This window comes from Daldinia vernicosa (genome assembly GCF_022497035.1).
Source record: "Daldinia vernicosa strain CBS 139.73 unplaced genomic scaffold F5Y00scaffold_9, whole genome shotgun sequence".
In the NCBI taxonomy this organism is placed as follows: domain Eukaryota; kingdom Fungi; phylum Ascomycota; class Sordariomycetes; order Xylariales; family Hypoxylaceae; genus Daldinia; species Daldinia vernicosa.
Genome location: NW_025953925.1, coordinates 202238 through 229975, shown reverse-complemented (window position 1 = coordinate 229975; position 27738 = coordinate 202238). Strand labels below are relative to the sequence as shown.

At 48.4% G+C, this 27738-nt stretch overlaps 9 protein-coding genes across 9 annotated transcripts; 4 read left to right on the top strand and 5 right to left on the bottom strand.

Annotated features, from left to right (window-relative positions):
• Nucleotides 1-719: 719 nt before the first annotated feature.
• F5Y00DRAFT_215242 (kynureninase) lies at nt 720-2988 on the top strand. The gene is made up of 5 exons (XM_048005565.1): nt 720-771; nt 831-1368; nt 1435-1796; nt 1848-2851; nt 2973-2988. The coding sequence occupies exons 2-4, from the start codon at nt 1203-1205 to the stop codon at nt 2766-2768; spliced, it is 1449 nt and encodes a 482-aa protein (XP_047867620.1). The 5' UTR covers nt 720-771; nt 831-1202; the 3' UTR covers nt 2769-2851; nt 2973-2988.
• A 117-nt stretch (nt 2989-3105) lies between these two features.
• Nucleotides 3106-4038, bottom strand: F5Y00DRAFT_215234 (uncharacterized protein). Its single transcript, XM_048005564.1, has one exon. The coding sequence runs from the start codon at nt 3949-3951 to the stop codon at nt 3442-3444; it is 510 nt and encodes a 169-aa protein (XP_047867619.1). The 5' UTR covers nt 3952-4038; the 3' UTR covers nt 3106-3441.
• A 1416-nt stretch (nt 4039-5454) lies between these two features.
• F5Y00DRAFT_228985 (uncharacterized protein) lies at nt 5455-6845 on the bottom strand. Its single transcript, XM_048006703.1, has 2 exons — nt 6180-6845; nt 5455-6110 (listed from the first exon to the last, which is right to left on the bottom strand). The coding sequence occupies exons 1-2, from the start codon at nt 6523-6525 to the stop codon at nt 5734-5736; spliced, it is 723 nt and encodes a 240-aa protein (XP_047867618.1). The 5' UTR covers nt 6526-6845; the 3' UTR covers nt 5455-5733.
• Nucleotides 6846-8034: 1189 nt separating this feature from the next.
• On the top strand, nt 8035-8910 carry F5Y00DRAFT_228982 (zinc finger protein). Its single transcript, XM_048006702.1, has 3 exons — nt 8035-8247; nt 8303-8346; nt 8459-8910. Exons 1-3 carry the CDS (start codon nt 8243-8245, stop codon nt 8776-8778), a joined length of 369 nt encoding a protein of 122 aa, XP_047867617.1. The 5' UTR covers nt 8035-8242; the 3' UTR covers nt 8779-8910.
• F5Y00DRAFT_228980 (proteasome component PRE6) lies at nt 8911-10188 on the bottom strand. Its single transcript, XM_048006701.1, has 5 exons — nt 9983-10188; nt 9908-9914; nt 9803-9855; nt 9366-9753; nt 8911-9304 (listed from the first exon to the last, which is right to left on the bottom strand). The coding sequence occupies exons 1-5, from the start codon at nt 10011-10013 to the stop codon at nt 8980-8982; spliced, it is 804 nt and encodes a 267-aa protein (XP_047867616.1). The 5' UTR covers nt 10014-10188; the 3' UTR covers nt 8911-8979.
• A 358-nt stretch (nt 10189-10546) lies between these two features.
• F5Y00DRAFT_259176 (uncharacterized protein) lies at nt 10547-12286 on the bottom strand (the record flags this gene model as incomplete). Its single annotated transcript, XM_048010832.1, has 4 exons — nt 10547-11329; nt 11379-11522; nt 11572-12000; nt 12155-12286. 4 exons carry the CDS (start codon nt 12284-12286, stop codon nt 10547-10549), a joined length of 1488 nt encoding a protein of 495 aa, XP_047867615.1.
• A 7410-nt stretch (nt 12287-19696) lies between these two features.
• Nucleotides 19697-20277, bottom strand: F5Y00DRAFT_259175 (uncharacterized protein; the record flags this gene model as incomplete). The annotated part of the gene is made up of 3 exons (XM_048010831.1): nt 19697-19848; nt 19913-20027; nt 20101-20277. The coding sequence occupies 3 exons, from the start codon at nt 20275-20277 to the stop codon at nt 19697-19699; spliced, it is 444 nt and encodes a 147-aa protein (XP_047867614.1).
• Nucleotides 20278-21239: 962 nt separating this feature from the next.
• On the top strand, nt 21240-23008 carry F5Y00DRAFT_228975 (uncharacterized protein). Its single transcript, XM_048006700.1, has 2 exons — nt 21240-22191; nt 22252-23008. Exons 1-2 carry the CDS (start codon nt 21495-21497, stop codon nt 22260-22262), a joined length of 708 nt encoding a protein of 235 aa, XP_047867613.1. The 5' UTR covers nt 21240-21494; the 3' UTR covers nt 22263-23008.
• Nucleotides 23009-25841: 2833 nt separating this feature from the next.
• Nucleotides 25842-27170, top strand: F5Y00DRAFT_274592 (uncharacterized protein; the record flags this gene model as incomplete). The annotated part of the gene is made up of 1 exon (XM_048013388.1): nt 25842-27170. One exon carries the CDS (start codon nt 25842-25844, stop codon nt 27168-27170), a length of 1329 nt encoding a protein of 442 aa, XP_047867612.1.
• Between the last annotated feature and the right edge of the window lie 568 nt (nt 27171-27738).

The following is a 27738-nucleotide window of genomic DNA, read 5'->3' as shown; positions in this document are numbered from 1 at the left end:
ATCAGCCTTTTCTTTCCAAGACTATCAGACTTATTCGACCGCGTACTAGAAACCTATTCATCGTAGATACAATCTCACCAATCTTACGGTATGATCCGAGTGTGCGCATATGCATCGTCTTTCGTCTCCCGGTTCGGGGGGCTTGGAAGTTAGCCCCAACATTTAACCATACCCAGACAGCCGCAGAGAACAGGTCGACAGATACCCTAGTATGTATCATTAATCCAGGAACGGCCCGTAAGGGACATGCAAATAATCGCAGCCTTCGGTTGGGAACCGCTCTGCCGGCGTTCATCCCAAGTTAAGGGTAATCCCAAGTTAAGGGTACGACTCCCTATCCACCAGCGTTGGATTTGCCGATGGGCGATTGGAGGTGGCCACGCAATGCTAATGCTAATTGCATGATTGACAATTGGTTCAGAAGCAACTGGTGGAATTCGTATTGCCAATTTATTTATCTAGCCGTAACGTCGTTTGCGATTCTTGTCGATTCGAGGTGAAAAAGCCAAGCCGTTGTTGCATTGCAGCGTCGATCCAGAAATTGATACCATCCTGATGCTTTCTACATGCTCCTCTACTCTCCATATGCCGAAGAATAATATATCCGATCTGTCCAAGAAAGCTTAACGAAGCTTGTTAACCCAATCTGTACGACCCGAGCCTGTCTGCCTATGCGGTCTATATGCGGCGTCCGGACACGTTGCGGATGTTTACGTCCAGGTAGGTAGGTAGGTTCCAGGTAGGTCGGCTCGTTGGATTTCCGTCTCGTAAGTACGTCGGATCGATTTGTCTTTTTAAATGGACCATGACTAAACGCTTTCTTCGCTTAGTCGAAGTTGGTCTCGGGTTAGGTATTTGTTAGGTACGCGTTAGGTAAACAACGTAATTGCTTGCAGAAAGATCGCCCCAATCCCGTCTTTTCTACCCCACCTACCATATTTGGGTTCGGGTTCAAGGTTCAGGAAGGTTGTCTGGTTGTCACTGCCGCAAGGATTGGAGTCGAATCGCGGGGTTATCGAGAGAGAAAAATCAAAGTCGGACTGACGGGAAGTAACTCACCATTCACCACTTACCATCTTCAACAAACGCGATCACGACTTATTATTCATCGAATTAGTTCACTCGTGCATCATATTTCATAATTCTATACAAAGTAGCATTAAACATTATTACTTTTTTTCTCCTTCTTCTTTTCACTTAGAATGAGCTCCTCATCCGACCAATCGCACTTTTCGAATCTTCGCGCTCAGGCTGAAATCCTGGATGGGGAGGATAACCTCCGTCATTTGAGGGACGAATTCCACGTCCCCACCAAGGCTGATATTAAACGAACGACACTGGAACAGCCGCAGCAACACAAGCAACAAGGTGAACTAACTGCCTTTTCCGGTCTGCAGCAACCGAGATCCGTCAGCTCATACTGAACTTCCCTAGATCGTAACGATCCCGCTCCAGCCGACGAGACAACCGCATGCACATACCTCTGCGGGAACTCCCTCGGACTGCAACCCAAAAGAACAGCAGCTCGCATCAACCAGTATCTCCAAACCTGGTCCACCCAGGCCGTCCAGGGGCACTTTAAGCCTTTAGACGACTCTCCTCTGCCGACATGGCTCGACGCCGACGCCCGAGCTGCCAAATCGATGGCCTCCATAGTCGGCGCGGATGAATCAGAAGTAGCCGTCATGCAGACCCTGACGGCGAACCTGCATCTATTAATGTCCGCCTTCTATCGTCCGGATCCAAAGGGGAAGCACAAAATCATCCTAGAAAGCAAGGCCTTCCCAAGCGATCATGTAAGAGACGATCCGCATGACGACAGACGTGCGTTCGCTGAGACGTGATAGTTTGCCGTACTGAGCCAGATCCGCCATCATGGTCTCTCCCCAAGCACGTCGATGGTGACCGTAGAGTCGCCCTACTCGGAAGATGCTCTCATCACCACGTACGATATCCAGTCCATCATCTCGAAGCACGCATCAGACACGGCGCTGATCCTGCTGCCCGGCATTCAGTATTACACCGGCCAGCTGTTGGACATCCCAACCATTACCGCGTACGCGCGCAAACACAACATCTTTATCATCTGGGACCTAGCGCACGCGGTGGGCAACGTTCCCCTCCACCTGCACGACTGGGACGTGGACGCCGCGGCCTGGTGCACGTACAAGTACCTCAACGGCGGTCCGGGTTGCATAGGAGGTATGTTCATCAATTCTCGCAACAGCTTAGTGACGACGACGATGGCCGACGAGGAGCCCGAGAGGGGATACGGTAAGCGACTGTCAGGCTGGTGGGGAAACGACAAGGCAACTCGCTTCCAGATGGAGACCAAGTTCCACCCCGTAAAAGGAGCAGCCGGATTCCAACTGAGCAACCCTAGCATCCTCGACATCACAAGCCTAAGCGCCTCGCTCGAGGTTTTCGAGCTGGCCGGCGGAGTGTCGCCCCTTCGGGAGAAATCTAAGAGGCTTACGGCGTTTCTCGAGCAGTGCCTCTCCCTCCTATCGGAAGATGCCAAGCAGCTCTTCAGAATTATTACGCCGTCCGACCCGGACCAGCGCGGTGCCCAGCTGAGCCTGCTGCTGGCAGACAATATCCTAGACCCGGTGATGAAGGAGTTAGAGACCAGCGGCGTCATCGTAGACGAGAGGAAGCCAAACGTAATTCGCGTCGCTCCTGCTCCCCTGTACAACTCGTTCGAGGACTGCGTCGCGTTCGCCGAAGCTTTCGACTCAGCCCTGGTGGCGACGCAGAAAGATCTATAAATTAGCCCCTATCGACGGTAGCGATTAGATGTTTTCGTCGTTGCCAAGCCGAATTTCAACTCGTATACGTTAGGGCGATAAAGGTAAATTGTATGTAGGATGGGGTCGGAATAGAACGGACAGCGACATGGATGATATTCCCTTTACATATTCAGTTCGTCGGCTAAGAGACGTAGGATTATCCATACCTGACCATTTTCATAGTGCACTTGGCGCGGGCGTCATCTTCACGGTCGTATCTTGGACTTCCATATTACTTCATATACATTTCTAATCTTGAACTTTTCGTAAGCCCTTAAATATGTTTTCCCTCGTCTCTAAAAGGGAGCTCCAATTATCATTGAGCAGAAGTAGCGATCCCCTGGTATCCGTATCAACTATCATGCAGTCACATATGATATACTACGCACTGAGCACATTTGGAACATCGTTCTATATTTTTTATTCTAACCGGTAATACGATAGTAGTATTGCCAGAATAACTACAGACCACTCCTTTATCCAGCTATAACCCAATAACGAATGACAACCAACGAAACTCAAGCAGGACTGTTATATCTCGAAATGGACTCGGACGAAAACGAGAGTATCAAAGAATGACCCCCGAGGTAATCGTATGCAAAAGATCCCTTCTCGTCATAACCTTTGGCGCTATCTTATTGTCGTAAATCCTCTATGCCGAGCCAGAGGGAACTGGGACGCCAGTCGGGGCATCAGTAGGGACTCCAGTCGGGGTACCAGTAGGAACACCACCGTTAGGAAGACCACTAGGGAACCCAGAAGGAAGATCAGTTGGGCGGCTTGCAGGGAAGCCGCTAGCAAAGTCGCTTTGGAAGCCACTCGGAAGACCAGTCGGAAGACCGCTAGCAAAGTCGCTCGGGAAGCCGCTGGGAATACCAGTCGGGAAGCCGCTGGGGAGATCAGTCGGGAGGCCACTGGGAAGATCAGTCGGGAAGCCGCTCGGCGGGCCGGTAAAACTACCACCAGCAGGCAGCGTGAGACCGGAAGGAATAGGGGGGTTGCCGCTGATAGCTGAGGGCGAACCACCATTCGAATCTCCCGGCTGAGGTAGACTTGTCGGAACCGAGCCCGGGGTTCCCGTGGTTATGCTGGACTGCTGCGGAGCAGGTAAGCCGAGGACGACGGCAGCCAAGGCAGCGAGCGGGAGAGTTTTGAAGAACATTTTGTTAAGATTGTAGTTGAAATGTATTGACTTTGAAAGTTGTGGTTTGAAGAATCGAAATTTTTATAGAGAATGGATAATGCTTAGTTGCTTGTTAGACGATGTAAGAATGTTGTTTGCTACCAAGTGAAAACTCCATCGTGGAAAGACGCTATATTTATAAGAAGAATTTTACATTGTCTTTTCACCCATCGATCTATTTACACTCAGGAGACAGGTGTAAGAGGTTTCGCAATCCAACTATCTCCCCATCGCTGCGCCAAAGGCGGTTTTGAAACCAAGGAGGCTTGTTACGCGTAAACTACCTACGCAAACGACTGAACAACAATTATCCTGCGACGGGTTTATATGGAGCACATCGCATCATATCATCCAATGCATAAATAGACGGAAGAAGCCGACAGATCTGCCGCGCCGGCTTGTACGACCCCCAACTGCCGTTTGCTCTCGGCCTGTCAAATTCGCGGTGGCTGCTCAATCGGGACGGGTGGGAATTCGTAATGTGCTGGGAGCTGAGCCACCGGGGTGTCTTTCATATTCCTAACTCACCCCTCTCGGTACTCGTCACCTAATCGCTATTTTTGGATGAACTTTGAATAGGTAAACAGTTCGGTAGGTATTCGCTATGCAAGAAAGACGTTTGGTAACCACGTGCTGGGGGCACCTGGCTGCGCATAAAGAGGTGTACGTAAGGCGTTCTTAAAATAAATTCCTTGCGCCTCCACGGGCCCGAGTAACTACCGATTTATACCCTGTGGCCTTAATATACATAGTATATATTGTTTGTCTGATCCATTAGTTGTAGGGATTATTGTAGACATCTGATCTATGGTCAGACCGAAATTTTCGTCTTTGTTGATGCTTTGGGGAATATCATTCAAACCTTTTGGTTAGGACTACGAGTTCCTTTGTGAAACAACGGCCCGCTCCGTGTCGAAGTTGAAGTCGTTGTCGGATGAATTTCTAACTGGAACTTTTGAACCACTTCTTTAGCACATAGCTACTAAAATAATCTGGTATCGTGAGGTATGATTCCCCTTCTCTTAGTCTGAGGTTCTGAGTAGTCGCAGACTCGACTGTATCACCTTAACAGAGATATCTTTGTATTGAAAAGGTCCTGGTTATTCATTTATTGCCTGTTGCAGATATCTTTCATAACATACAATTTTTCTACTCCCCTTTTTTCGAGGTTACCTACCCAAGTTAGTATGTCGAGCTGTATGAGTATACGACGAGAGAAAGCGGCGACAGGGTTCTTAACTCGAGTATTCACACCTACAGTTCGTTAAATATCATTCAACTCAAGTTTTCTCCTAACCGAACCCTGCGAAGTTAATGGGTTGATAGAAAACCCCGTTCTGCATCCTTAATCTCGAAAGAGGTATTGCTTCTTAGCCTTATAACGGGCCGGCATCAAGCCATTTATAATACTGGCAACATTAGATTCAGGCTGGTCATAGAGGCGTATAAGTCTTCTTCGAGCTTTCCGTAAGTCTGGGTATGTTGAGGTATGGGTACTGTGTTTATATTGATCTTGAAGCCGAACAGGCGATAAAATGCGGTCTTTGATGACCTTCTATATATATTAAAAATCTTCTTAAAATCGATTACTCTATACGGGATATTCTCTGAGAAAGCGATATGCAACGCCTTTCTAAATGACCTGTCGCGGAGTTTTTTTCCCTCCACTTCTGTGGAACCGTGGCGTCGGCAACTTCTAATCTACCAGTCTACCAGCTCTCTTCTGTCCCGTAAAACCCAGGTTTCGCCTATGCACAAACTTTAAGCTAACTCGTATGTCTTCGTAGCGGCGTCATTCGATAATTCGGCTCGGGGGTTACCGTCAATCTCTACTTGACCGGGCGTGACTGTCGCCGCGTATTTCTCGGTTCTTATCGGGACCGGAGGTTCTTGGTTCAGCATGAAACTCTGCGAAGCGTCTTCGAGCCGAGCTTTTCTTCGGCGAACGAACCATAAGCATAAAATAACAAGCGCGAGAAATGCCACTCCTCCAACTACACCCCCAACTATTGCGCCTACGGGGGCCGAGTTATTCGAGCCGAAATTGGAATCGGAGTTAGATTGCGAGTCTGACGTAGCTGATGCCGTCGGTGTTGCTGTTGGTGCTGTCGACGTCGTCGAGCTCGAGGTGAAGCTGACTACAGGTAAAGTGGGCAAGATCAGTTCACCCGTCGTTTCAATAGGTTTGACGGTTTACATAGTTGTACCTTGGGAAATCTCGGCAAGCGGCAACGCGCCATCCGGTAAGCTTGCCCCGGATTTAGAACACCCGTCGGAACCGCGATAGTTGTAGCCTATATAGCCCTGTTCGCAGCAGAAGAAGCCTGCGTTATCAAACATGGCCCACGATCCGTTGGCGCATTTCGGGGTCTCGACAGCCGCTGCCGTACAGTTCGTGCCGAATGGGCAGCAAGCTACGTTGTACTGGCTTGGACATGCCGTCGAGGAAGGGCAGCAGGCGTGAAAGGGATCTACAGTAACACCACAGTCAACTTCCCCAACGCAGGAGCCGCTGCGGCGAATGGCCCAGCCGGTAAAGTCGTTGGTGGACATTCTTCGGACTCGTGGACGAACACTTGGTCGGGTTTTCCGGAGGCGTACGTAGAAGATTTCAAGAACAATTCATTTTCATTTCGACGGATGGGCTGATAGGGGGCTTATAGGCTATAGGATCCTTTAGCTACGGGACTTATGCCGTACCCTCGTATTGCTATCGTAGGGCTGTACGGGAGATCGGCTCTTTTGTGTTTACCAAATACATATTGCTGGGATATAGGCCAATCATTTGCCATTTTCGTCTTCAGCTCATCACCAAGCGGCATTTAGCATCCGAGATTGAAGGTTGAAAGTTCTAGGTCTTGGAGCCACGAAGTGACATGAGACATGGCTGATGTAGAAGTGGCGCTAGATCGAACAGAGCTAGATGTTGTGGCTGTGCACTCTGCCGTGCCTGACTGTACCTGTTACATAATCATGCAGCACGCCAAGGTCCCCAGGCCAATCAATTAGAGTTGCTAGTCCTAGTTTTAGTGACCGTTGTTCTTATGTGACGTAATTCGTCTAAGTTCAAGTTGTCGTACGTTTTGCCATCAAGTCCAGTTATGCCAAAACAAATATTCCTTGATATTAGACATCCCCCTTATTGCTGCATTATTTAAATACTTTGTAGAACTCTACTCGTCTGTCTGTATCACAACTTGCTAAACATCATTAAAGCCTTAGTTACTAAGTCATCAACGTTACATCTATAGGCATCTTCAAACAGAACCAAAGGTAAGCCAAAATCCTATTCAACGTATGATAAGCCAGACCACATACTTACTAAGTCCAAAAGCTACAAATACAAACCATAAACAATTGAATAATGCCTTTTTTCTACTCCAAAAGCTTCGGCGGCCGCCACTTCGGCACCAACGTCACCGCCGGTCGACACGGCGTACACCGAGGACCGTGGCGCTTCAGCTTTGGAAGATTCAACTGCTTCAGGGCCTAATTATATTCGCGGATAAAAGGATGAAAAGCTTGCTATGGGGTACGCTAAGAGTAGTTGAGGCTTAAATCTGGTTCACGGCGGTATTGTGTTTACCTAAGTACTAAGGTTGGGATTAAGGAAGTAATTTGCAAGATACTCCTTCGACGAAATGATGATGGATTTGCTATAACGTACGGGTGCATGGGACGAGCTGCTTCGGAAGAGTTTAAATTATATTTGGCGGGATGGAGTTAGGACTCGCATGTACAGCTTATAAATCCTGGCGGTAATACTCGTGTGGGCTTTCCTTGGCGACGTTATTCCTGTTATGATCCTAGGTAGAGATACCTATAGAATAGATTTGATATACCTGTTATCGTGGATTTTTTCTCTTTGTTGGAGAACGTCGAGAAGTCTTTTGATCGGAATTGTATACTCCATCTTACTAAGCATTTTACTACGAGAACTACAAGAAAGATTTTGGAATTTTCCAAAAAATTTTTAGGATGATAAATTTCTAGATATAAATTGAATGTCCGAATTACTGTGGTTAAACATCAGTTGAGCCTCAAATCTCGTAGCCAGAATTCCGGAGATGCGCTAGAGGCTGATTGATAGGGACTATCTGCGCTAAGGCCCCGCAATACGGTAATCATTTCTACCGGGATAAGCAACTGATTAGAAACCTCTAAAATTCATAACGCGTAACTAAGAAAGTAAAAAGATAATTTACTTGTGAGTTACCAAATTAGTCGTCGATAGTGCGCCGTCACACTTGACAACTGATAACCCTTCACGATGTGGTAAGTTTAGGATTTTACACATAGATTTCTAATATGGAGATTAACCATCGTACAGCAAGCACGTCTTAAATGCTCAAGTTGCGATCCGCTCGCCATGCTGTACGTTCTTGAGATACCCCTTCGCGTATTCCATACTATACCTACGAGCTCCCTCGTGGCCTTTCTCGTTTATATTCGACCCTTTAGACGCCTACTAACGCTTGCTGCCCAGGTAAAAAATGGTTTGACTGCGCAGATTGCCACCACGAGCAGGAGTCGCACCCGCTGCTGCAGAGCTTGGAAATGACGTTCGCCTGCAAGAAGTGCAAGAAGTGCTTTCGGAAGGACGCCCAGGAGTTCGAGGAGGCCGACGAGTACTGCCCCCACTGCGATAACCACTTCGTCATCGATGCCGTCGTGCCGAAGCCCGCTTTGACGGTCGAAGGCGAGGACGCGCGGATGGATAACCGTATGCTCAAGGACGAACGAGTGAAAGGAAGTCAGAACAGGACTATCTTCGACATTCAAAGCGACGCGGATAAGCTCGGTTGAAGAAGGGGACCCGGGTTATAATAGAAAATTACGACGAGCGATGCATTTACATGATACCACACATTTAGACTTTTAGGACAACAGAATGGCACCGAGAGACGAAAGGACGATGCATGCTTCTGGGCGGTTGGTGTACAAATAGTAACATGCCCTATGATTTATTTTCTAGAGGCCTGTAAAAGCTTTGGCTACGTCCCATATTTAATCACTGCCACCTTGCTCTCTGGTCAAAATGGCCGCGCTACCGGTTCCTGGTGTCCGGCCAGTCTTCTTCTTGGCAGCTTCCTCCTGCTTCTCTTGCTCGATGTTCTTGACGTAACCCTCGATATCTTCCACCGGTAGCAGCTCCAGAGTCTTTCCGGGAGCCATGATGGCGATTTCGATGTTCTTCGCGCCCGTCTGCACGACTTCTAGTAGCGACTTGATAGCTAGCCGAATGGTTGCCTCGCGATCCATGTCTTCCTTGTAGTTGCGCTCTAAGAATTCTCTGACCGTCTTGCTCGAGCGGCCGATGGCATTTGCTTTCCTGTATAACGTATTAGCACATGCGTTACCCTGCTGCCATCGTAGAAGAGGGATATGCATACCACGCGGAGTAGATACCGCTCGGCTCGGTCTGGTAGAGTCTGGGTACTTTGCTGTTTTTGTCGAAGCCCACGATCATCGTGCTGATTCCGAAGGGTCGCACACCACCGCTCTGCGTATATCTCTGTTGCACGCCGGCGACGTACTTGGTGATGTACTCGATCGATACGGGATCCTCAACTGTGAGGCGGTGCGATTGCGCTTCTAGTCGCGCCTTGTCTACTAGAATTCGGGCGTCGGCATTTAGACCGGCAAATGCGAGGCAGACGTGGGTATCGATGAGTCCGATTTTAGAAGGAGTAATGCGCGTGTCTTGTAGCTTCATAGCCGATCTCTTCTCGCAGCCGAGCACGACGATATCTGCGCCCTTCACACCGACCGCGCAGGTACCTGGACGGCATTAGCTTCGAGCGATTGAGCTGCTTGGTAGTGTTTGTACCTCGCTTGACAGCTTCGCCGGCATATTCCACCTGGAAGACGTGTCCGTCCGGACTACAGATGCGTCAGAAAGGTATACTTTGTAGCTCCCTCATTTGATACGAACCTGAATACTATAAGTACATATAGTTAGCTACGCTGTTTCGCCGTTGGGAACGTTAGTTAGGAAAAAGAAACTTACCGGAAAGAGCTCTATCGTATCCTGACGCCATGGTGAAATGTGTTAAAACCGAAAATGTCCAGATGAAGTTTGAAAAGGTACGTGGGGGAGCTGTGGTAAAGCTCAAAGAATGACTTGGGAATTCGGCGAGGTTTACGGTTGACGGTTGACGGTTGCACGCAAGGCTGCCAGAGTTACGAAGCTCCCTGCAGCCAAACGCTAGATGCGGACGCCTGAAGCTCAAGCCACAGATAGCTCCAATCTTAGAAAGCTTCATGTACCTAGGTACCTAAGTAGTATGCACCGCCACATATGGTCTCTCTACATAGTGTAAGTGCGGTCTCCTTGATTATGTGATCGAACTTGTGCTCCTAATTGGCTTAAACACTTTGGTCCTCATTATTCCCTTTTATATAACACGGAATTGATCTTAATAAAACATCTCATCAACATTAGCGACCAAACGGAAAGGCATTCTCTATCGTACAAATCCGTGTCTAACGGAAATTCATGGCCGTGCCTTAGTCCTGGTCTCGCCTCCGTTACACCTCCGTTACTTTTGCCAATGTTACCATACCTACCTACCTATCCAAACTGCTTGACATCAACCCATTTGTTCTCTTGCAAGCATAAACTTACTTCGCGACATTTTGCTTCCAATCTACCCTTAAAGCCGGCACACCATAGGCGTTCTAGCTCGCCGTCTCCAAAGTGTCCGATTCCATCGTAGAACTCGTTCACAACCCAGAGGGGAGCAGCTAAGAGATCCGGCTGCACCGTGGTTTGAAGGGCGAAGTCCAAGCTTCGGCACACATTTTCTGCGAGGATTCTTCTCTTAGAAGGCTGGTATTTCTGGATATCTATCCCTAGCGGTATCACAGACAGCATGCCGAAATCGCCGGAAGGGCTCTTACCCTCAGATTCGACGATGATATTCAGCATCATATCTATGCACTGATGAAAGCTGATAAGAACAGCCCAGTAGTAGACGTGAATCAGCCCCATCAACGGCGAAGGGAAGTTGAACACGTTAGAGAAGGGCACATGCGCGTCGTAATGCGTCGCGTCTGCTGTCCAGTGTAGCATAGATCCCGACTCGCTCACTCTCTGGTGCAGCATGCTATACCAGATATCAAATTGCTGCTCGATGTTGACGCAGCTGTCCAAAAACTCCTTTTCCTTTAGGTGGCGCGAGAGAGACGCGTCTTGGGATGTTATGCGGCTCACTTGCGAGAAAACTGATGGTAAGAGAACGACTATGTCGAGTAGCTCGTCGAGCGGCGTTCTAGGGTGTCGTTCCCATGGTACGACGGTCCACTCCGGAGAGCAAAGGAAGGTCGGCTGACGGTTAAGCAAGGCCGCCCAAATCTGCTCGAGGCATCAGTAACCACGTGCCCTCATGCGACCGTTTACTTACAGCGCTGGGCCTATACACCCGAGCAAAGAAATGGTGCTCCGGGAAAAACTGGTACGCGGCGGGGCCCCGGTCGCGGATCCGGTCGGGAAGGGTAGTAGAGGCTTTCCAACGCGCCTCGCTACTATAAGCGGCCGAGGAGTTTTGCTAGACCCCTAGTTCAGCAAACATGTCGGTTAGAGAAATGCCGACGCACCTCGTATAAGAATACGCAAAGCCCTTCCGCGCTAGTCGCTTGCCTATTGCTACTCTTCGGAGGTAGATGGATGAGACAGCGAGACTTTATGCTAAAAGGTTCGCGGCCGAACGTCGGGTTTACGTCGAGAGCGCGGGAACCATTTAGTGACAACCTGACCTCGTCGTCTCTGCGTGGCGACCCGCTTCCCGGCCGAATCGCGGAGTCGAGGTCCGTCTGAAGAGCAACAAATCGAACGCGATGCGACCCGGCGGCCGACGACAGCGAAATGACATCGACCCACCCGGGCTGCCACGGCTCGGTAGCGATAAAATCTAGCTTATCTGCTTGCTGAATCTCCTTGCCTTTGGCTTTTTTGCCCTGCTGGTTCCGCGGCGGATGAGACGAACATCTCCCTTTGTCGTCCTGAGTGCCAACTATAAATACGGTCTGGTTCGCGTCCGATTATCAGCCATTCATCCCCACAGTTTCTACAACGACTAGGATGTGCGAGCGGAAAGTATATGGAAAGCTGACTCAAGCATCAAATCTTGTGGGAGTGTATTCCTCGGTCCGACCAGGGGCCAGAAGTTTAGTTACTAACCTCCCTCTCGTATCCGCCGCATTCGCGGCCATAATCTGTACATTTCTTGCAAAACGGCCTTCCGTTGTCGCACGCGACTCTTCTAGCTCGGCAGGTATTGCAGCCTTTGTACTTCCCAGGAACGCCGACCATGGTGAATATCGATATCTACAAGACGTGTTAGCGCACCAGACAACGCTAGCCTTGTTGCCTCATACGTGCCCAACATTGGCTTGCCGAACTTTGGGACGGACGGACCTGTCAGATGGATACGACTTTAGTTCGTTTGCGATACGTTTAGCATGGCCAAACCTTAGAGGTAGGACTGGGTGTGGGAACGCGCGAGATATAAAGGATTTCCGGGGTTGATGTGTTGGTCCTGCAAGGATAGCAATGCGCAAGTTCGAGGCGATCAGCCGTACATAAAATCTTGCACGACGCGGCTTAGCTCCGGTATCTACGAATAATCTACTCGTCCGGGGTCTCGTGTCTATGTAAGGAAGCGAGCCGTTGCCGACGCGAAGAGACAAGTATAGCAACGCCAAGGGGTTCTGACTCTCGAAATATCGATCTGGCTCCTGGTAGGATGTACCTTTTTGGTTCAACCGTGGGAGCCCTATCAGCATGAAGAATTCGCGCGGGAAAATCGAACCGACTCCTGGTAGAAGAGCCAATACGGCTCAGTTTGCGGAGGATCGTTCGTCCCTTGTATTACTCATTATTCTCCCACCTGCGTGTCACGGTGTGCGATCGCGGTCGACAGGTCTGCTGGGGGCTTCCGTGGGTCTGACCTGCAGCCACACGCTGACATGGGAGTATCGTACGCCCTCGACGCCCTGTAGGGCTGTGCCGACAGGGGTGTAGAGCCAGAAAACAGCTACCGATAAAGCTACGATGTACCTAGTACATAAATACAGGAACGAAATGGCGGGTTCGTGGGCTCTGGAAGATGCGCGGGCTGTGGATGCTCCTCGACTATTTCGAAGCTTGATTCGGCAGCGCGAGACGAAGGTTCTGGTGGCGTTCTTGTGCAACAACAAACTGACTCCAATCCTTGACTATCACATCGTCTACAACATCCCCCCCAGTACAGCAGACCAATCGTCTCGACCTAACTCGCTATTCCTCCCCACTGCTACCACCACCTCTTCGGGATTCGTATAGTCGGTACTCCCACTAGCACTGCAGATATTTTCTTATTCTGCAATGCACATGAGCTGTCATCTCATCCTCTGGCTAATGGACATAGCGTCGTGAGCATGCATCACGTGTTCAGGCTACGGGGATTTAGTTTTAATATCCTTTCAATATTGATAATGTCGACATGCTGACCGGAAGGTCGAATTTGAAGGTCTAACGTTTCCAAAAATACTTCGAAACGAGCACATACCTTTCTCTGGATACGAACTCAACGTGGATTTACCTACCCTCGACATTACGGACTGGACCTGGCCGGGAAACGGGACGTGGTTCCGCCGAGGCCGCAAGGCTACGTACTCCAACCGACGTCGCCATCGTCATATCATTTCTCATATACCTACACTAACGGCTATCAATTCAGTGCGTCCGGTTACACTACCTACTGCACGTGGTATCGGCCATGACGACAGCTCGCTCTGGCCTGCCGGAGGACGCAGAGTCGACTGGGGAAGCTTCTCCGTTGGATTGTTAGTCATAATAATGGAACGCAACCATGATGTTCGAGAGGTATTCGGTCCCCGGTGTTCGTAGCTAACAAATACGATCCTTTATTCTCTAATCCCGCAATCCATCATTCATATGCCCGTCAGCCACGAAGAACCTTTTCGGTTTCAGCGGCCTTGGGCACTTTGACGACTGCAGAAAGTAGAATCCTTATCCCAGTTCGATTGCTCTCGGCGGAGAATTTCCCGAGTAGAAGGCTGGTAGCGGTCATGAAAACAAGGGCCATCGCAGATCTGACAGGAGATCACAGGGAGCTGGCAGCTCGGGTCGAGTCCGTGACACTGATCTGATTTTATCGTGGCTGATGCACTTTTCTAATGAGAAGGCTAGCTCCATAGCTCTCTAGCCATTTAGAGCATCTCAGAAATGACTATTGGAGACACAGGCTATTACATCAGACAAATTAGAGCCGTGATCGAAGGCTTGGCAATCAGCACGGCGGGATTTGTGCATATTAAGTATGGGGTACATCCAATCTACGGCAGAGAGCCGTAGGAATTGACTAGCGAAAGACTACCTCCCTGCCCCCTCCATCCGGCTTACTATGCCCATCATGTACCTAGCTCAACTAGTATCGATACAACAACGTACCTCGGGCTAGTAGGGAGCTGAACGCATAGGACGATGGGATGCAGTGCTTATCCATCCTACGGCACGTTCATCTAGCTTGGAGGGTTCCCGACGGCTTGGAGAGCCATCCGGGAATATAGATGGCCTATCGGATCCTACTCTAGGATCTAAATGCAGATATATCGTAAGCTGGCGAAGAAACTACGTTTCGCCGTGACGGCTTGGTATCACATGTCGACGACATTAGAGAGGACGCATCGCACTTTGTTTACCTAACCCTCGACCCAGAATTTCCGCGGACCTAGATGTCGACAGTTGCTTTTTTGACATTATCGATGCGTCACATAAAATACTGAAGAACGCCACTGGCGCCTCTGGGAAAATGACAACACATGTCACCACGAACCGTTGAGGTACGAAAAGTAAAATCCCAGCAGTCGGACCGAGCTAGTAACACGTGGAATATTCTAGATGTTCTCGTGCTCGACAGCTGCAAATTTTACCGTTTTAGATTCCGGTTGGATCTCAAAGGACATCAAAATCTCTTGGAGATCGTGACTCGCAGGAAATGAGCAAGCTAGATGTGATAGACCTAGCCTAGAGATCGACACGCGAGAAGCTTGCCGGGGTGACTGAGGCGAGCTAGCCAAGCAATCTTTAGGACTGGCTTTTGACAGTACTATGTAGCGAGCGACCCAGCTGCCTAGCTAGGACTTCTTACAAAGTTTCTTCCCTCACGCGCGGAGTTAAGCCACCTACGAAAACGTTCACCTCCCACGTCTCGTTGAAGAATCGCCGGCAATTGGTAGCTATCCTTAGAGCTTACGCGGGGGTGGTTCATCACGAGTTTAGCCTACTCAGCTTGCGAGGCACCCTGGAGGATATCGCACATAATGCTTTGTGCGTGATATGATCTCTATCTTAGCGCACATTAGGAGCCAGCCACATTTCTATGAACCAATGCCCTGCCCTCGGAGGCTTCTGGGCGGTGCTATAGCTGGATGCAAAAACTAGGCAGAAATCAAAGGACTGCGCATATTTCGGCGCGTGTAACGAGGGGCGTCAGCCTCCGGTCCCGATGGACCCAGATAGACTTGGTGCTCTGCCTTAGTTATGGCTCATCTCGTCGGGAGCTGTAGGCGCGAGCCCGCGAGCCAAGTGAGTGAGGCTTCCAAAGGATCCTCGAGGGGGATCTAGCGCCGAACGAGTTGCGTAGGCGGATGTTAGGCGCTACGTGATGGTTGCACACAGTGGCAACGACTTTATGCCGGGCCTTTTTGTCGCGTCGGATCCGACGACGTGGCCGAAATATCCGCTCCTATCACCTTCTCTCATCATGCTGACCTATTCGTTACCATTCGTCTCGCGTTACACAATCCTCGTAAGACGTAGGATTCGCCCAGCCGCGGTTCCCAGGTGGAAATTGACCTCGCGCAAAGTACATTTACTATGCCTCCCAAAAATTCTTTTTATACGCGCAGCCGATAGCGTAGAGCGTTTGATAGCTAGCAGACTCGACGGCGACTCTTTATCTTTATTCCTATATTCCCCCTTTCCCATTCCAAGCCGAGAAGCTCCTTTTTCAATATTCATCTCCTCTTCTCTCCGGACGCATGCGAGCGACCAGTCTACTACCGAGTTAGCCCCTCTCAGCAACCGCCTATCATATAAGCATAGTGTAACATGTATACTCCAACTTGCTGCACGCCGCGGCACAATCGTCACATAGCCAACTGTCGAGTTAAACAAGGTCTCCTCTGTTTAATAAGCCTGGCTTAACAATTTTACGTTCTTGTATTACCAGCCCGAGTTGTACAAGAGGCTCGTCGATCGTATGCAGCCGTGACCGCTTCCTCCCCAGAACGTTTTAGCCAAGACCTGGGCTTTTGCATCAGCCTTGCTATCATTGACCGTTTCTATATTACGATCTTAATTCCCTAGCGACCGACCGCGCCCGTGTTTCATTCTTTCACTGTCCTATAGGTCGCTTATACGAAGAGGGTGCCGATATCAAGATATGAACGGGTGTATCGTACCTAGCGACTGGAATGCGCGCGGCACCGGTGCTGATCTAGAAGTCCTGGCTCTCGGCTTCTTGAGCTCAATTCAATCCTGGGCATCGATACTATTCGTAGAATCACACGTTTACCCTACATACTAAGCATTTTATTCAGTAACTTGAGTCGCACTCCCAGTCTGACCTCTATTAGACCCAAGACGTAGGTTATGCATAAACCCTTTGTTCCAAGTGGAGCACCGATCTCGATCATCCCGTGCGGGAATCGGGTACGAAGCGCATCTTTAAATCCCGGGCGCCTGGCTTCGCGAGTCTTGGCACCGTCCCCCGCTACACTTGGGTTCCCCAGACCAGGGTTTCATTCCATCCGTTTGATTCTTTATTAGTTTCGTAACATCGTGACCAAACGAACTTCGTAAACCTCCGCAGGATTTTCTCTAAATGCTCTAATCTTTCCAAGACAACAACTTTCAAGTTTTCAATAAGCCTCGACATAAGTACGATGCCCGCTCGACCGATATAGTTGCCATCATGTTATGCTTTATTTATACCGGCCTATCGATCTTCGAAACACGATGTCGTATATGCCGTCAAGATCATCGGAGAATTGCTACTGTGCGGATCTCATCGAGACGCATTTAGGAGAATGAATTAGTTCACGGGTTCTTCTCCTCCCCATCTCCACTATCAAAGTGTTTCGTAACAGTTATGACGTGATCGGCTACTATAACCATCCATAGACAAGACGTACTTAAAGCCGTCTATCCCCAGCACCACGACCCGCCTAGTCTGGCAAATAGGCGAGCGAGAAAGCTCTGTCGACATCTCCTACGGCGACGCGTAGGTCGTGATGGCTAACTATAGCACAAATATGCGTCAGTCCTAACTACCGACTATGCAAGGAGGGAGAGCAGAGACTACATTAGCTTGCTTACTACGTAGTATCGCAGCTCGGCGCCTCAATTTGGGGTTGTGTTACCCGCCAGAGAAAATAATCCGGCAGTGCTGTACTCAACGGAAGCATCCCCAGAGTAGCACAACGCCATGGAAATTGTAGGGACGCAAATGAGCAGATTATCAGCTCTCGTAACCTGGCTAGACTTTCTCTGCTTTATTTTATCCTAAGCGGTGTAAGCTCATCCCTTACAGCCTAAGGGTCGCATACTTCTTCCTTTCGAAGCATTAGGGAAATGTTCCCTCGCTATTCTCTGCTGCCTAAACGGACCCCGAGCTCCGATGGCCATACGTACCAAAAGCTTGGAAATGCACAAAAGGATCTAGACGACGTGCCTGGATGGAAGGTAAGCATGTAATGATTTAGAAGTGCAGTATATGCCCAGTTAAATAACTACATGTGGCGATGTTACGGTACAAGAGCCTTCATACGAATATTGCTGCCCTCCTCCTAAAGATCGTCGTCGATGCGTCTTCTAAGAAATAGGAACATAGTTTGCAACGTAGACTTTGAAACCATTCGGAGTTACGTGTCTGCCTCAGCGCCACCTTCTTCCTCATTGACCGCGTGGGCGGTCTAATGTACATAGTCACTTCTGACCAATATATCATCTAGGGATTTCGCATGCTCTCTTGGACGCGCGTATTGTATCGGGCCAAGTAGAAGGCCGACTATCTCCTTGATTTCGAATCTTTAGATCGATATAGTGTATGGTTAATTATAGGTATTCTACGATAGAGGTTATAGAGGTCAGCCTATCAAATGTCCAGTCGTCGAAGGAAAGAATTGAATGCCTTATGATATGGGAGATGGGAAAGGGCTAGGCTTGAAAATAAGTCTTTGGATGCGTTTCTTTCGCGCATCTGTTTAATATCCAAAGACTATAGACTATCCAAGTTGCCATTCGCAATGATTTCGATACATTCGGTGGCTGTAGCCCTTGATAAGATCTTGAAGAGCTCAGGTTACACTATGGTCGCCGGTAGCTGAACTAAATGAAACCCTTACACTTCTAGGGCATATTAGGGGGTCTTGGAACTCTTCCAGTGGTTCTTCCACCTCCAACATAGCCCCTCGAAACAAGTCTTTGCGAGTCTTTCGTCTTGCTTCAAAACCCTAGCTCTTATGGAATACCGAAGCCTATTCAAGACGGATCAGAGGGGTCGATCGCATGCTTTGATTTAGTTACCCGTTTTTCTCGGTAAATCTATCTGTAGGTTCTGTCTCATGCATACCAAGATATGGAGACGAAGCAACGTATATATCTGAGGTCTCTTATATCGATTAAAACTTTCCGTAGCAATTGAAAACATCCTATAACCCTGAGAATTGCTTATGGATCCTTTTGGCGCTTGAACTTTCAATTTATTTCTACATTTCCCACCACCCATGCAAAGGTAGAAGTAGTGTGTCAATTTTCCAGCGTTTAACATATCTCTTCCCAGCTGTTAAATCCCTTATGACCCACGAATCCTCGCTCCTGAATCCCCCGACGGCCGTAGGCCTTTTCATAACTTGTGCTGTGGCAATTGGGGATTTCTCCTTATCATAGGTGGGCAGCGATGAAAGGGGTTCGAAACTGAATCTGGCTATGCTGACCACCGAATGTTACGATACCTTGCGGGTTACAGAGCTGGCCATCAGTGTGCCTGCCCTGAAGTCTGAGAGACGTCTATCGTGAGGTAGAGCAAGAAGTATGGAAGCAAGTTGGTTGTTCCACGAGGAACCTAACTATGGGATCCTACGGATATGCATACTGAACGGATTTCTTGTTCTAGATTTTTCTATCTGGGACCCTAGCAACATCGGATTAGGAAAATTCATTATACTTAACCCGGCGTATCTTTTAATAGTTTTTGAGGTTGGTATGATGGAAACGCTCTTATGATCAATGTGTTAGCACTGATAGACATCGTGGCATCTGAACACCAACTGGCACTAAGGACCCATCTATTCGTGGAAGGTTTCCGTACCTATTGGAATATATCTACGAAAGGCTCATTTACGATGTAAATGGGTTAGAATTCCACTGGGGCAAACCAGATCCCAGGTCCAGTGCGGACTTTTCTCCAGTCAAAGCCAGCTACCTAGCGCTAGCACTGACTAGATAGAGGCGCTCCGTAGGTATGTGATGCTCTGAGATGGGGTAGATAGGATTTGGAGGGTTTTATCAGATAATAATTTGGCTCTGTTTGCCTTAGGAAGGTGTTCTAAACTTTACAGAGGGACATTGATGCGTTCTTGGGGGATTGATGTACAGTTATCTAACTAGATAGTCTACATGCGCACTGGATGTAAAAGGATTCACCGTCATCACTCACAGATAGTTACTTAAAGATAACAAGATACTGTTGAAGATGTTGCCGAAGCTGCCTGCAAACCCGAGAGGAATCTGCTTGGCCGGGATAGTAGTGGCAGCCTGCTCACGAGAAGAATCACAGCCAAAACCAGTAGCTAGGCTATGCTTGGCTGGCAAGGTAAGCTTTGCTCAAGCGAAGGCCGAGATGATCAGAATAATTCTTATTGGAATCACTTATGCCGATCTCGCCTTCTTCAAGTAGGCGCGAGAAAACTCCGCAACCAGAAAGTAGAGCTTGGGCGCCAGTATCGAGTAGGACCTGGTAATCACCGGCCCCTTCGGTAATCTTCTATTCAGCCACAGAAGATGCTACAACAGGAATCTTGACACTGGGGGGGGGTCTTGATAGCCTCGCGGAATACCTTAACTGTTTGAGCCAAATTGGGACTCCTGGAATTAGTCCAGGAAACGAGATAAGCCTTGTCGAGATTGTTGGAAGCGTTGGCGATTTTGACAGAGTTGGAACCGGCTACGACAGAAGAAAGTGACCCTGAGTCAAAGTAAAACCCTTGGCATCTGATATGTAGCACCAGGGGCATCTTTAATTCCGCTCTTAATTATCTCGTAGATTCGATTGTCATTGATACGGTCTGTAGTGGGACTGTTGAACACGGCTGCAGTAGTCACTCTGGCATGGCACCGGGAAATGAGCTTCTCGTGGACGAGGAAGAGCCCTATGGAAAAATCAGCTTTCATATGCCTTTACACTTGTAGTTTAAGTTAACACCTCCCAGCGCATCCCATTCTACCACCACGTTGGCAATGACCAGGCGGTTGTCGATAGGGGTGCTTTTCAAAGTTCCTGGGTCCGCTGCGGATTTCAGACAATTGTTCACGACCCCACCATGATTTAGAATGTTATCTAAGCTTATGATAACGTCTTTTCTAGTGGCTCTAGGGGGGATGTGCCTGTGGAAGTTGTATTGGAGACCGGTGGCACTTGATCAGGTCTTCGACGTGCTCCAGGTCGCAGCTGCGTCCGTTCGTACTGTAAGGGCTCTTTAGATATAGTATCGGTGCGTGAAAGGGAGTACTACGGCTGGTGCAACGCATAAGTCAGTACAATCTGATATAAGGCATGTGTTTATAACTGACTGCAGCGGGATTCGAATGACCGAATGGCGGTGTTTATAGGTTTGGAATATATTAGCATTTAACCCTGAGATCAAAATATTCTATATTCAAACTTGGTCATCCAGCTGTGTCAGCGCTTCTAGAGGTAAGATCTGCTGGACTGGAACTACCTGTTGTTTAAGCGTGTGAAATATGTGTAGCATATTGGAGTGAGTAGGAAGAATTTGGGGGCCTGGAATTTCGAGACACTTTTCAAAGTACAGCTAACAAAAGGCTTCCAAAGCACCGAACAGAAATATATTCAAATCATGGCTACCTGTCGACGTGCTTTGCCACTAGGTATCATATCTCCCAGCCTCAAAATGGGATTCGCTGTTACATGATTTTGTTGAAGTAATTAGGTACCTAGTCTAATTACGGTCCTACTGCTGACACTATCATTGACATATAAATTGGGAACGATGTTTGGGGCGTTGAAAAAATTATTTCTTGTCAAGTAGGCTGGACCCTTATCATTGCCGCAACCAAGAAAACCGCCAGTACCATATATTCTTCTTCAATAATCTATCTTTATGGCGTCCTACACGTAATGCTGGTCATATATTCAAAGGTCCTCTCATACGTATCTGGCAGGTGCTAAACATAGAGGGGTTGGCTTTGAGTGCGGCATCATTCTAGTGTTATGTGTGCAGACCTCCGTTATCTGCACTGCCTAAGTCGTGATTTGCCAGGCCTTGACACCTCGACACCTCGAACTGAAGATATAAATTCAGCGCATCAGCCGAGAGATACCTCAGTACTTTTGAAAATAATTCTGCCTAGGCAACCCAACCCCACTACTGCAAAGTCTTTGAATTTCTATTCAATTCTTCCTCCCTCCAACTCTTCTGCAAATCTTTCCTTCGTTCAACATTTCTCATCTCTCACCCAGCTTATTTTGTCTACCTACTCAGACATAATGAGCGGACAATTTCCGACACAAGGGGCGCCGCCCTCGTATGATCAACCCTACGCGTCTGACGCGTCGTTCGCAGGCTTTGATCAGCAGCATACAGAGGGACCAAACGAGTACACTTATCTCAGCGACGAATATGACTATTCCAGCGACGAATCTGACTATTCCAGCGAAGATAACGTTGAAGCGATAGTTCAAAGATACGACGACCTGGACTACATAACGGTACTTGACAATTGGATAAGTTCGAATATGAATCCGTGCTGTGCCTATTGCCAGAGAGTCCGCTGCCAATCGTTCCGCGCAATTATCAAAGAATTCGACTTCACGAATGATGAGTTGCTAGAGGCTTTCAAGGATGCAGATGCACTTTTCGCTGGCGACATTTCTGATAGTCACACCTTGAATCGCGTGGCTAGCAAGACTGTCTACAATCAGTATTGTAAGTTTTTAGAGGATTTGTTTTCGTACTCCCTTCGCTGACCAAATGTTTGATCTAGTTGCCGAATTTGACGACTTTGACCTGAGATGGCCTTTCCAGCCGTGTCCTGTGGTAGGACAACCTGCGCCGATGGGATCTGCTTTACCATATGTGCAGCCTCAGCAGCAACATGCAGCCCACCCGGCCCAATCAGCAGCCCTGCCGAGCGCCCATTCGGAAACTGCTCATGGAGGCCGTGACTCTTCTCTGGCCACCTCGCAGGCGCCTTCCTATAGTACATACGCTCATAGCACGTCTTCGTATAATGAGCCCTTGACTGCCTTACCAATGCCCGCCTCACAGACTGCTGCTCCCTCAGCTTTTCAGACCCTCCAGGCGTTTCAAGGTCCTCGGGTTCCTCAGGTCCAGCAGGTCCAGCAAACTCAGCAGGCTCCCCAGGGGCCTCAGGCTCCTCAGACCTTTCAGGATTCCCAAGCCCAAGCCCTTCAGGCCCTTCAAACCCTTCAGGCCATAATCCTTCAGGCCCCTCAGGCCCCTCAGGGATCAAATAATTGAGTGGGGAATTTTTGCCTATATTGTACCTTTCATTGACCACATGGGCCATAAGCAAAGTAATCGAGATAGGTAGATTAATAGTTATGAAGGTTATCAAATTCTTTTAATTTCGTAAGGGGCCGTAATAATGATTATTGAAACAAATTCATATATCTCCATCTAGACGTGACTAGATGAGGTAAAGCCTTCTATCATCTGCGTAGCGTACCTTAGTTCATCTTGCAAAAGATGCTGACTTTCAAAGTTGTCTCCAAGATCCTTTACTTAAGCCATCACATGTCGTCTCTTTGTACACGTGAAGGTATCACGTGATGAACATCTCTTGCATAGGTACATATTCGCTATTGCGGGATATGCATGTACCATGTATCCCCACACGTGATCGTAGGTAACGTGTTAGCCAAACATTCAGAGACATCTTGAGTGTTTGTAAAAAAAAAATAATGTTCTTAGTCTACTTCGTAGTCAAGTCAATTAAGGAATATTATCTAACAGGATGTCCCTTTGTGTGTGCATTTGAGGCTTTTTTATTGAATGTATTATTTTGTGTCCAGGTCTCCACTTCCATCATCATGCCAAAATACATATCTTTTTGCTTCCGAGGTCTCAAAGGTGTCGGGGGTGCTTAGGGTGCTAGGAGATATTTAGGTGTAACAACAGTATCCAAATTCGGGCTTATTTGGTAAGTAGAATGGGGTGACTTCTAGCCTGCCGTGAATTAGTTTACTCGTTGTTATCAGAAAAGCCCGTAGTAGATTCGGAAGGAAGTAACAGCGGGTGCCACAGTTCTCTTCATTTCTTGCTTTGAATTTTTGTAATCGGATCTATATTTGGAAAGAACTAACAACGGTTACCGTAGTTAGGTACTTCGGTTCCTGCCTTGGATTGTTGCAACCGGAAGCAAATTTGGAAGGAAGTAACAGCAGTTGCCGCGTTGTTGCCCCGTTATCCCACAGGAGCAGTGACTAGAATAGTAGTTGCAAACTGGAAAGTTGTAACTGCTTAGGCAAGAACGACCGTCAGGTGGCAATCTGATCCTTAGGAATTCCCTTCGCAGTTTTTTGTATATAAACATGCTCCCCTCCACAATTCTTTCCCCTTCTCATCTTCTTCTCCTCATCCACTCAACCCATCACTACAATACTTCCTAAGGTTACACAAATATATTTCTAACCTGTCTACTCTCTAAGCAACATTCAAGTTACAATAACCTTCCAACACTACCGCCCCAATTATATCACTACCTACATTACTAAGGCGTAAACACTATCAACATAACTCTACCAATAACTATCTACACTATAAACATAACCTTACCGATATAACTCTACCAATCGCCAAGATCCGGCTAAGTAAGAGCCCTCGATCACCTGGTAAGAGCGGAGCAGCATCATCCCGGGCCAGAAAGCGCCCCAGAATTTCAGAATCCCCGAGCCACGACGAAAACAGCTCCGGCGGTCACGAGGAAAGACATATCAGAAACTTACCCGACCAGGGGCACACCGTCCCGAGGCACCCAAACGACATGCGAGGCCGAAATCGGATAGATAATCGAGATATTGGTAGACGGCGACAGGCAACTGCAGCAGCAGCTCCTATCCCAGCCCTTAACCAGCCCATACAGCAGCCCGTCGTCGAGACTAGGCAGCACGAGGCCGAGGGTGATGGAGATGTCGAGATGCAAGACGAACCACCGACCCAGAACACCGAGCAGCTTCAAGACCAGCAGCAAGAGCAGCAGCCGGCCGTCGACCAGTCCCATATTATCGATATTAATTAAACACTAATTTAAACCAATAGTCAACCTGGAATAAATGATGCGATGATAGACGAGCCTCAAGGCTTAGACTTTCAGCTATCTCCTAGTTCCACTGTTGATCCAGGTTTTGGCTATGATACACGATCATCTAGTGTCCACGGAAGTGGGTCAGAGGGAGAAACAGTGCTCCCATTCAGGCCTGCAAACTACCAGAACACATCCGAGTTGTTGAGCGCAGCCCAAACCTCTCGGGATGGATTCCTGAATGGTGGCAAATTGTACAAACCCTCTTCAGGATTTGAGTGGGATGCCGATCCAGAAAACGACGCAGACATGAACTAAGAAGATGCATCGCAGACGTTGCAATATGCTCCTGCCGGCACGTTAGTATAGGAGGTTAGAGTATAGATGTTGGCAGGTGGTCCACGTCACGATCGTGAGTCACGGTCATAGCATCAAGGGAAGGAACGAGGCCCTGGGGCTGAGTATATAAACAGACAAGGTCTCATAGTCCTTTTAGATTCAACAACGCTTTCGCAATACAAGACCAGTTCCACAATAGCTGATCAAATCAATAAGTTTTGAGCTATTTTGGGGATTTACTAAAGTCCTAGCATAGCCTTGAAATAAATTTGTGAAATGATGCTCCTTTCGTAAGAATTGCCGCCTACCTACTGACTATCTAGGTAACCTATAAGGCATCACTAAAGAGACTTTGAAATGTAATGGGGTTAGCAATCTTTGCGTATTAATGTACCCAATTAATGACAAGTAAAAGAAACGTGAGGATATCCAACATTTTGTACTTTGAAGGGGGTACCAGAGCAGAAGGTATCATCACAATAATAATGCCACCAGCCAAAACGACAGGCACGAAAGGATGTACACCGAGTAGGATTAAATAAATAAGATCCAATCCCTAACAAAAGTCCACCGACGGAAAAAAGAAGCAGTTTTGAAAAGCGAATTATTAGCTGAAGTGTTCCAAAATAAATAAATAAATAACGGCAGTAATCAAAATCAAATCAGTAGTTACAGCTGGCCCATAGAAAAAACAAGAGGAAGTAATTACAAGAGTACAAACTGCTTGTGCAGGCTGATTTTGACCCCCCTCCACGATCGTAATTACTCGAGCAACCAAAGGTACTTGGTAACCCTAGGCTGCAGTCTGATCTTGGGAAATTTCTCTCCCACCTGTGCACATATAAAAATACCCTGCCCTTCCTCCCAAATTCTTTTTTTCCCTCTTTCCTTCTTCATCGCTCATCATCAAACTTTGTTTCCACATTCCAGAAATAATCCAAATCTTCGATACAATATGGCATCGAGACCCGGAGAACCCTCCGCAAGCCCTGCCAATTCCGCATCACAGCCGTTAGAGAACACGCTCAACCAAGAGATCGCTCCTGCAGATCAGAATGACGTCGATGGCAACATCCAAATGAACGACGAGCCCCGACATGCCCCAGCATCCCGCATCAATATTGAGAAATACCTGATTGCCCCACAGGCCAACAGACGCCGAAGAGATGGCGGATCTGGAAACAACCCACCTGCTGTTAGCAACCCAGCCAGAACTCGTTCCCGCTCCCCTCCTCCTGGGCGTCGTGAAGACCAGAATATTAGGATGAGAGATAACTCTAGATCTTCTAACGACGCTGGTCAGACCGCCGGCTTTAACTGGAATCCTGAAGTGCGGGGATACCTGACCTACGATGATAGGGGTAATCTTGTTCCAGTGGACGAAAACATGAACCTGATAGAGAACTCGACCGTCTGGCTCGACAGCAGCAACTTCGCAACCAACGTAAAGGGCCCCCAGGCCATGAAGGACTACCTGAGACACATGGATACGCATCCACTCTCACGACCCGAGTATACCGTGAAAATCGAATTTCATAGGGTTCGTGGACATCAGCATATCCGATCAGTCAACCCCTCGATGAGCCAAGAAGCGAGCATGGGTCGTGATATAGATCGCCAGGGAACCGCCCCAGCTCGTGCGCAGTCTACCGCTCCGCCACAAGCACCGCGACGAGTACCTCAGCACCCCGCCGTCCTACCACCTACGGTGCGCCCAGCACCTCGTGAGCCCGTCGCCTTACCACGGGCGCCGCGACGAGTACCTCGAGAGCCCGACCCTAGGCCACAGGAGCCACCCGTAGACTCAAAGGAACCCCCTGCCGAAGCGCAATACCCTCCACTCCAGCCCCGAGTTCTAGTATGCGCAAACTGCGGCGCGGAAGGCCACAATCTGCGAGATTGCGTGACTCATTGGACACCCTCAGGAGATATCCCAGGTTGCTACCGCTGCAACAGTATGGACCATACTATTGACACTTGTCAGATTCAGCCGCCCATAGACGACGCTGCAAGATATATTATCGAAGTAGTCAACCGTGCCGGCCGACCCCCTCTGAGATCAACTCGAGGATGGAACGAGCTGGCTGTGGCGATGAATCATCGCGTCGCCGGCCCGATCAGCAGGATGCGAATGATATCGCTTTCGCCTGCTCATTTCAACCAGTGGGACTATAGCATTCCTGCCCAGCAACAGGAAGATAAGCTGGTTCTTGATCCTGCCACCGGTAACCTTGAGCAGATTCGGGCACTCCCGGATCAAGGCTACGTCCCCCCGAGGCGCTGAAACGATATGCACAGAGCCGCTCCCGCACCTGGCCAGGTTGAAGTCCGCCATGATGCCGACGTCGAGCCCAAAGAGGACACCACGATGATGCTCCGCGAAGAAATATTCCACTAAGTCGAGGGACCAGAGGTATGGGATTGATAATTGTCGCGGAAGTTGCAGTAAGCCCCCGCTGGTGTATAGGTAGTTAGGTTAAAGACTTAGGATAGTTCCATAGGACTAATCAAGGCAATAAAGTTCCATATTACGGTTTAAGCTGACCCTTTCCCACCTAGAGACTTGCCTACGTAGAATTTTCCTCCCTTCCATAAGTATTCCCTACATCTTACACCGTAGAAAAATGGGAAATTTATAACCAAGATATACTTATCCCTTGGCATACCAGTGTCCAAGTGTTGATAACTTTATTTCCCAGATATGATGGAGAGTGATGATGTTTCAAAGAGAGCAGCATAGATGTTAGAAGCAGCAGCGAAGCAATATAGTAGCCGTATAGCAGTACGAATCTATCGACGCTCTACCTTCTATATTCTTTGATGGCGCAACGCGCCCCCTACGCATCTTTACG

Coding starts and splice junctions, on each gene's coding strand:
- F5Y00DRAFT_215242 (XM_048005565.1), top strand. CDS start 1,203: ATGAGCTCCTCATCCGACCAATCGCACTTTTCGAATCTTCGCGCTCAG. Junction 1,369..1,434: donor GCAGCAACACAAGCAACAAG/GTGAACTAACTG, acceptor GAACTTCCCTAG/ATCGTAACGATCCCGCTCCA. Junction 1,797..1,847: donor AGGCCTTCCCAAGCGATCAT/GTAAGAGACGAT, acceptor GAGACGTGATAG/TTTGCCGTACTGAGCCAGAT.
- F5Y00DRAFT_215234 (XM_048005564.1), bottom strand. CDS start 3,951: ATGTTCTTCAAAACTCTCCCGCTCGCTGCCTTGGCTGCCGTCGTCCTC.
- F5Y00DRAFT_228985 (XM_048006703.1), bottom strand. CDS start 6,525: ATGTCCACCAACGACTTTACCGGCTGGGCCATTCGCCGCAGCGGCTCC. Junction 6,111..6,179: donor GCTTGCCGAGATTTCCCAAG/GTACAACTATGT, acceptor CTTTACCTGTAG/TCAGCTTCACCTCGAGCTCG.
- F5Y00DRAFT_228982 (XM_048006702.1), top strand. Junction 8,347..8,458: donor TGCGATCCGCTCGCCATGCT/GTACGTTCTTGA, acceptor CTTGCTGCCCAG/GTAAAAAATGGTTTGACTGC.
- F5Y00DRAFT_228980 (XM_048006701.1), bottom strand. CDS start 10,013: ATGGCGTCAGGATACGATAGAGCTCTTTCCG. Junction 9,754..9,802: donor CGGCGAAGCTGTCAAGCGAG/GTACAAACACTA, acceptor AATGCCGTCCAG/GTACCTGCGCGGTCGGTGTG. Junction 9,305..9,365: donor AGCGGTATCTACTCCGCGTG/GTATGCATATCC, acceptor TACGTTATACAG/GAAAGCAAATGCCATCGGCC.
- F5Y00DRAFT_228975 (XM_048006700.1), top strand. CDS start 21,495: ATGTGTGCAGACCTCCGTTATCTGCACTGCCTAAGTCGTGATTTGCCA.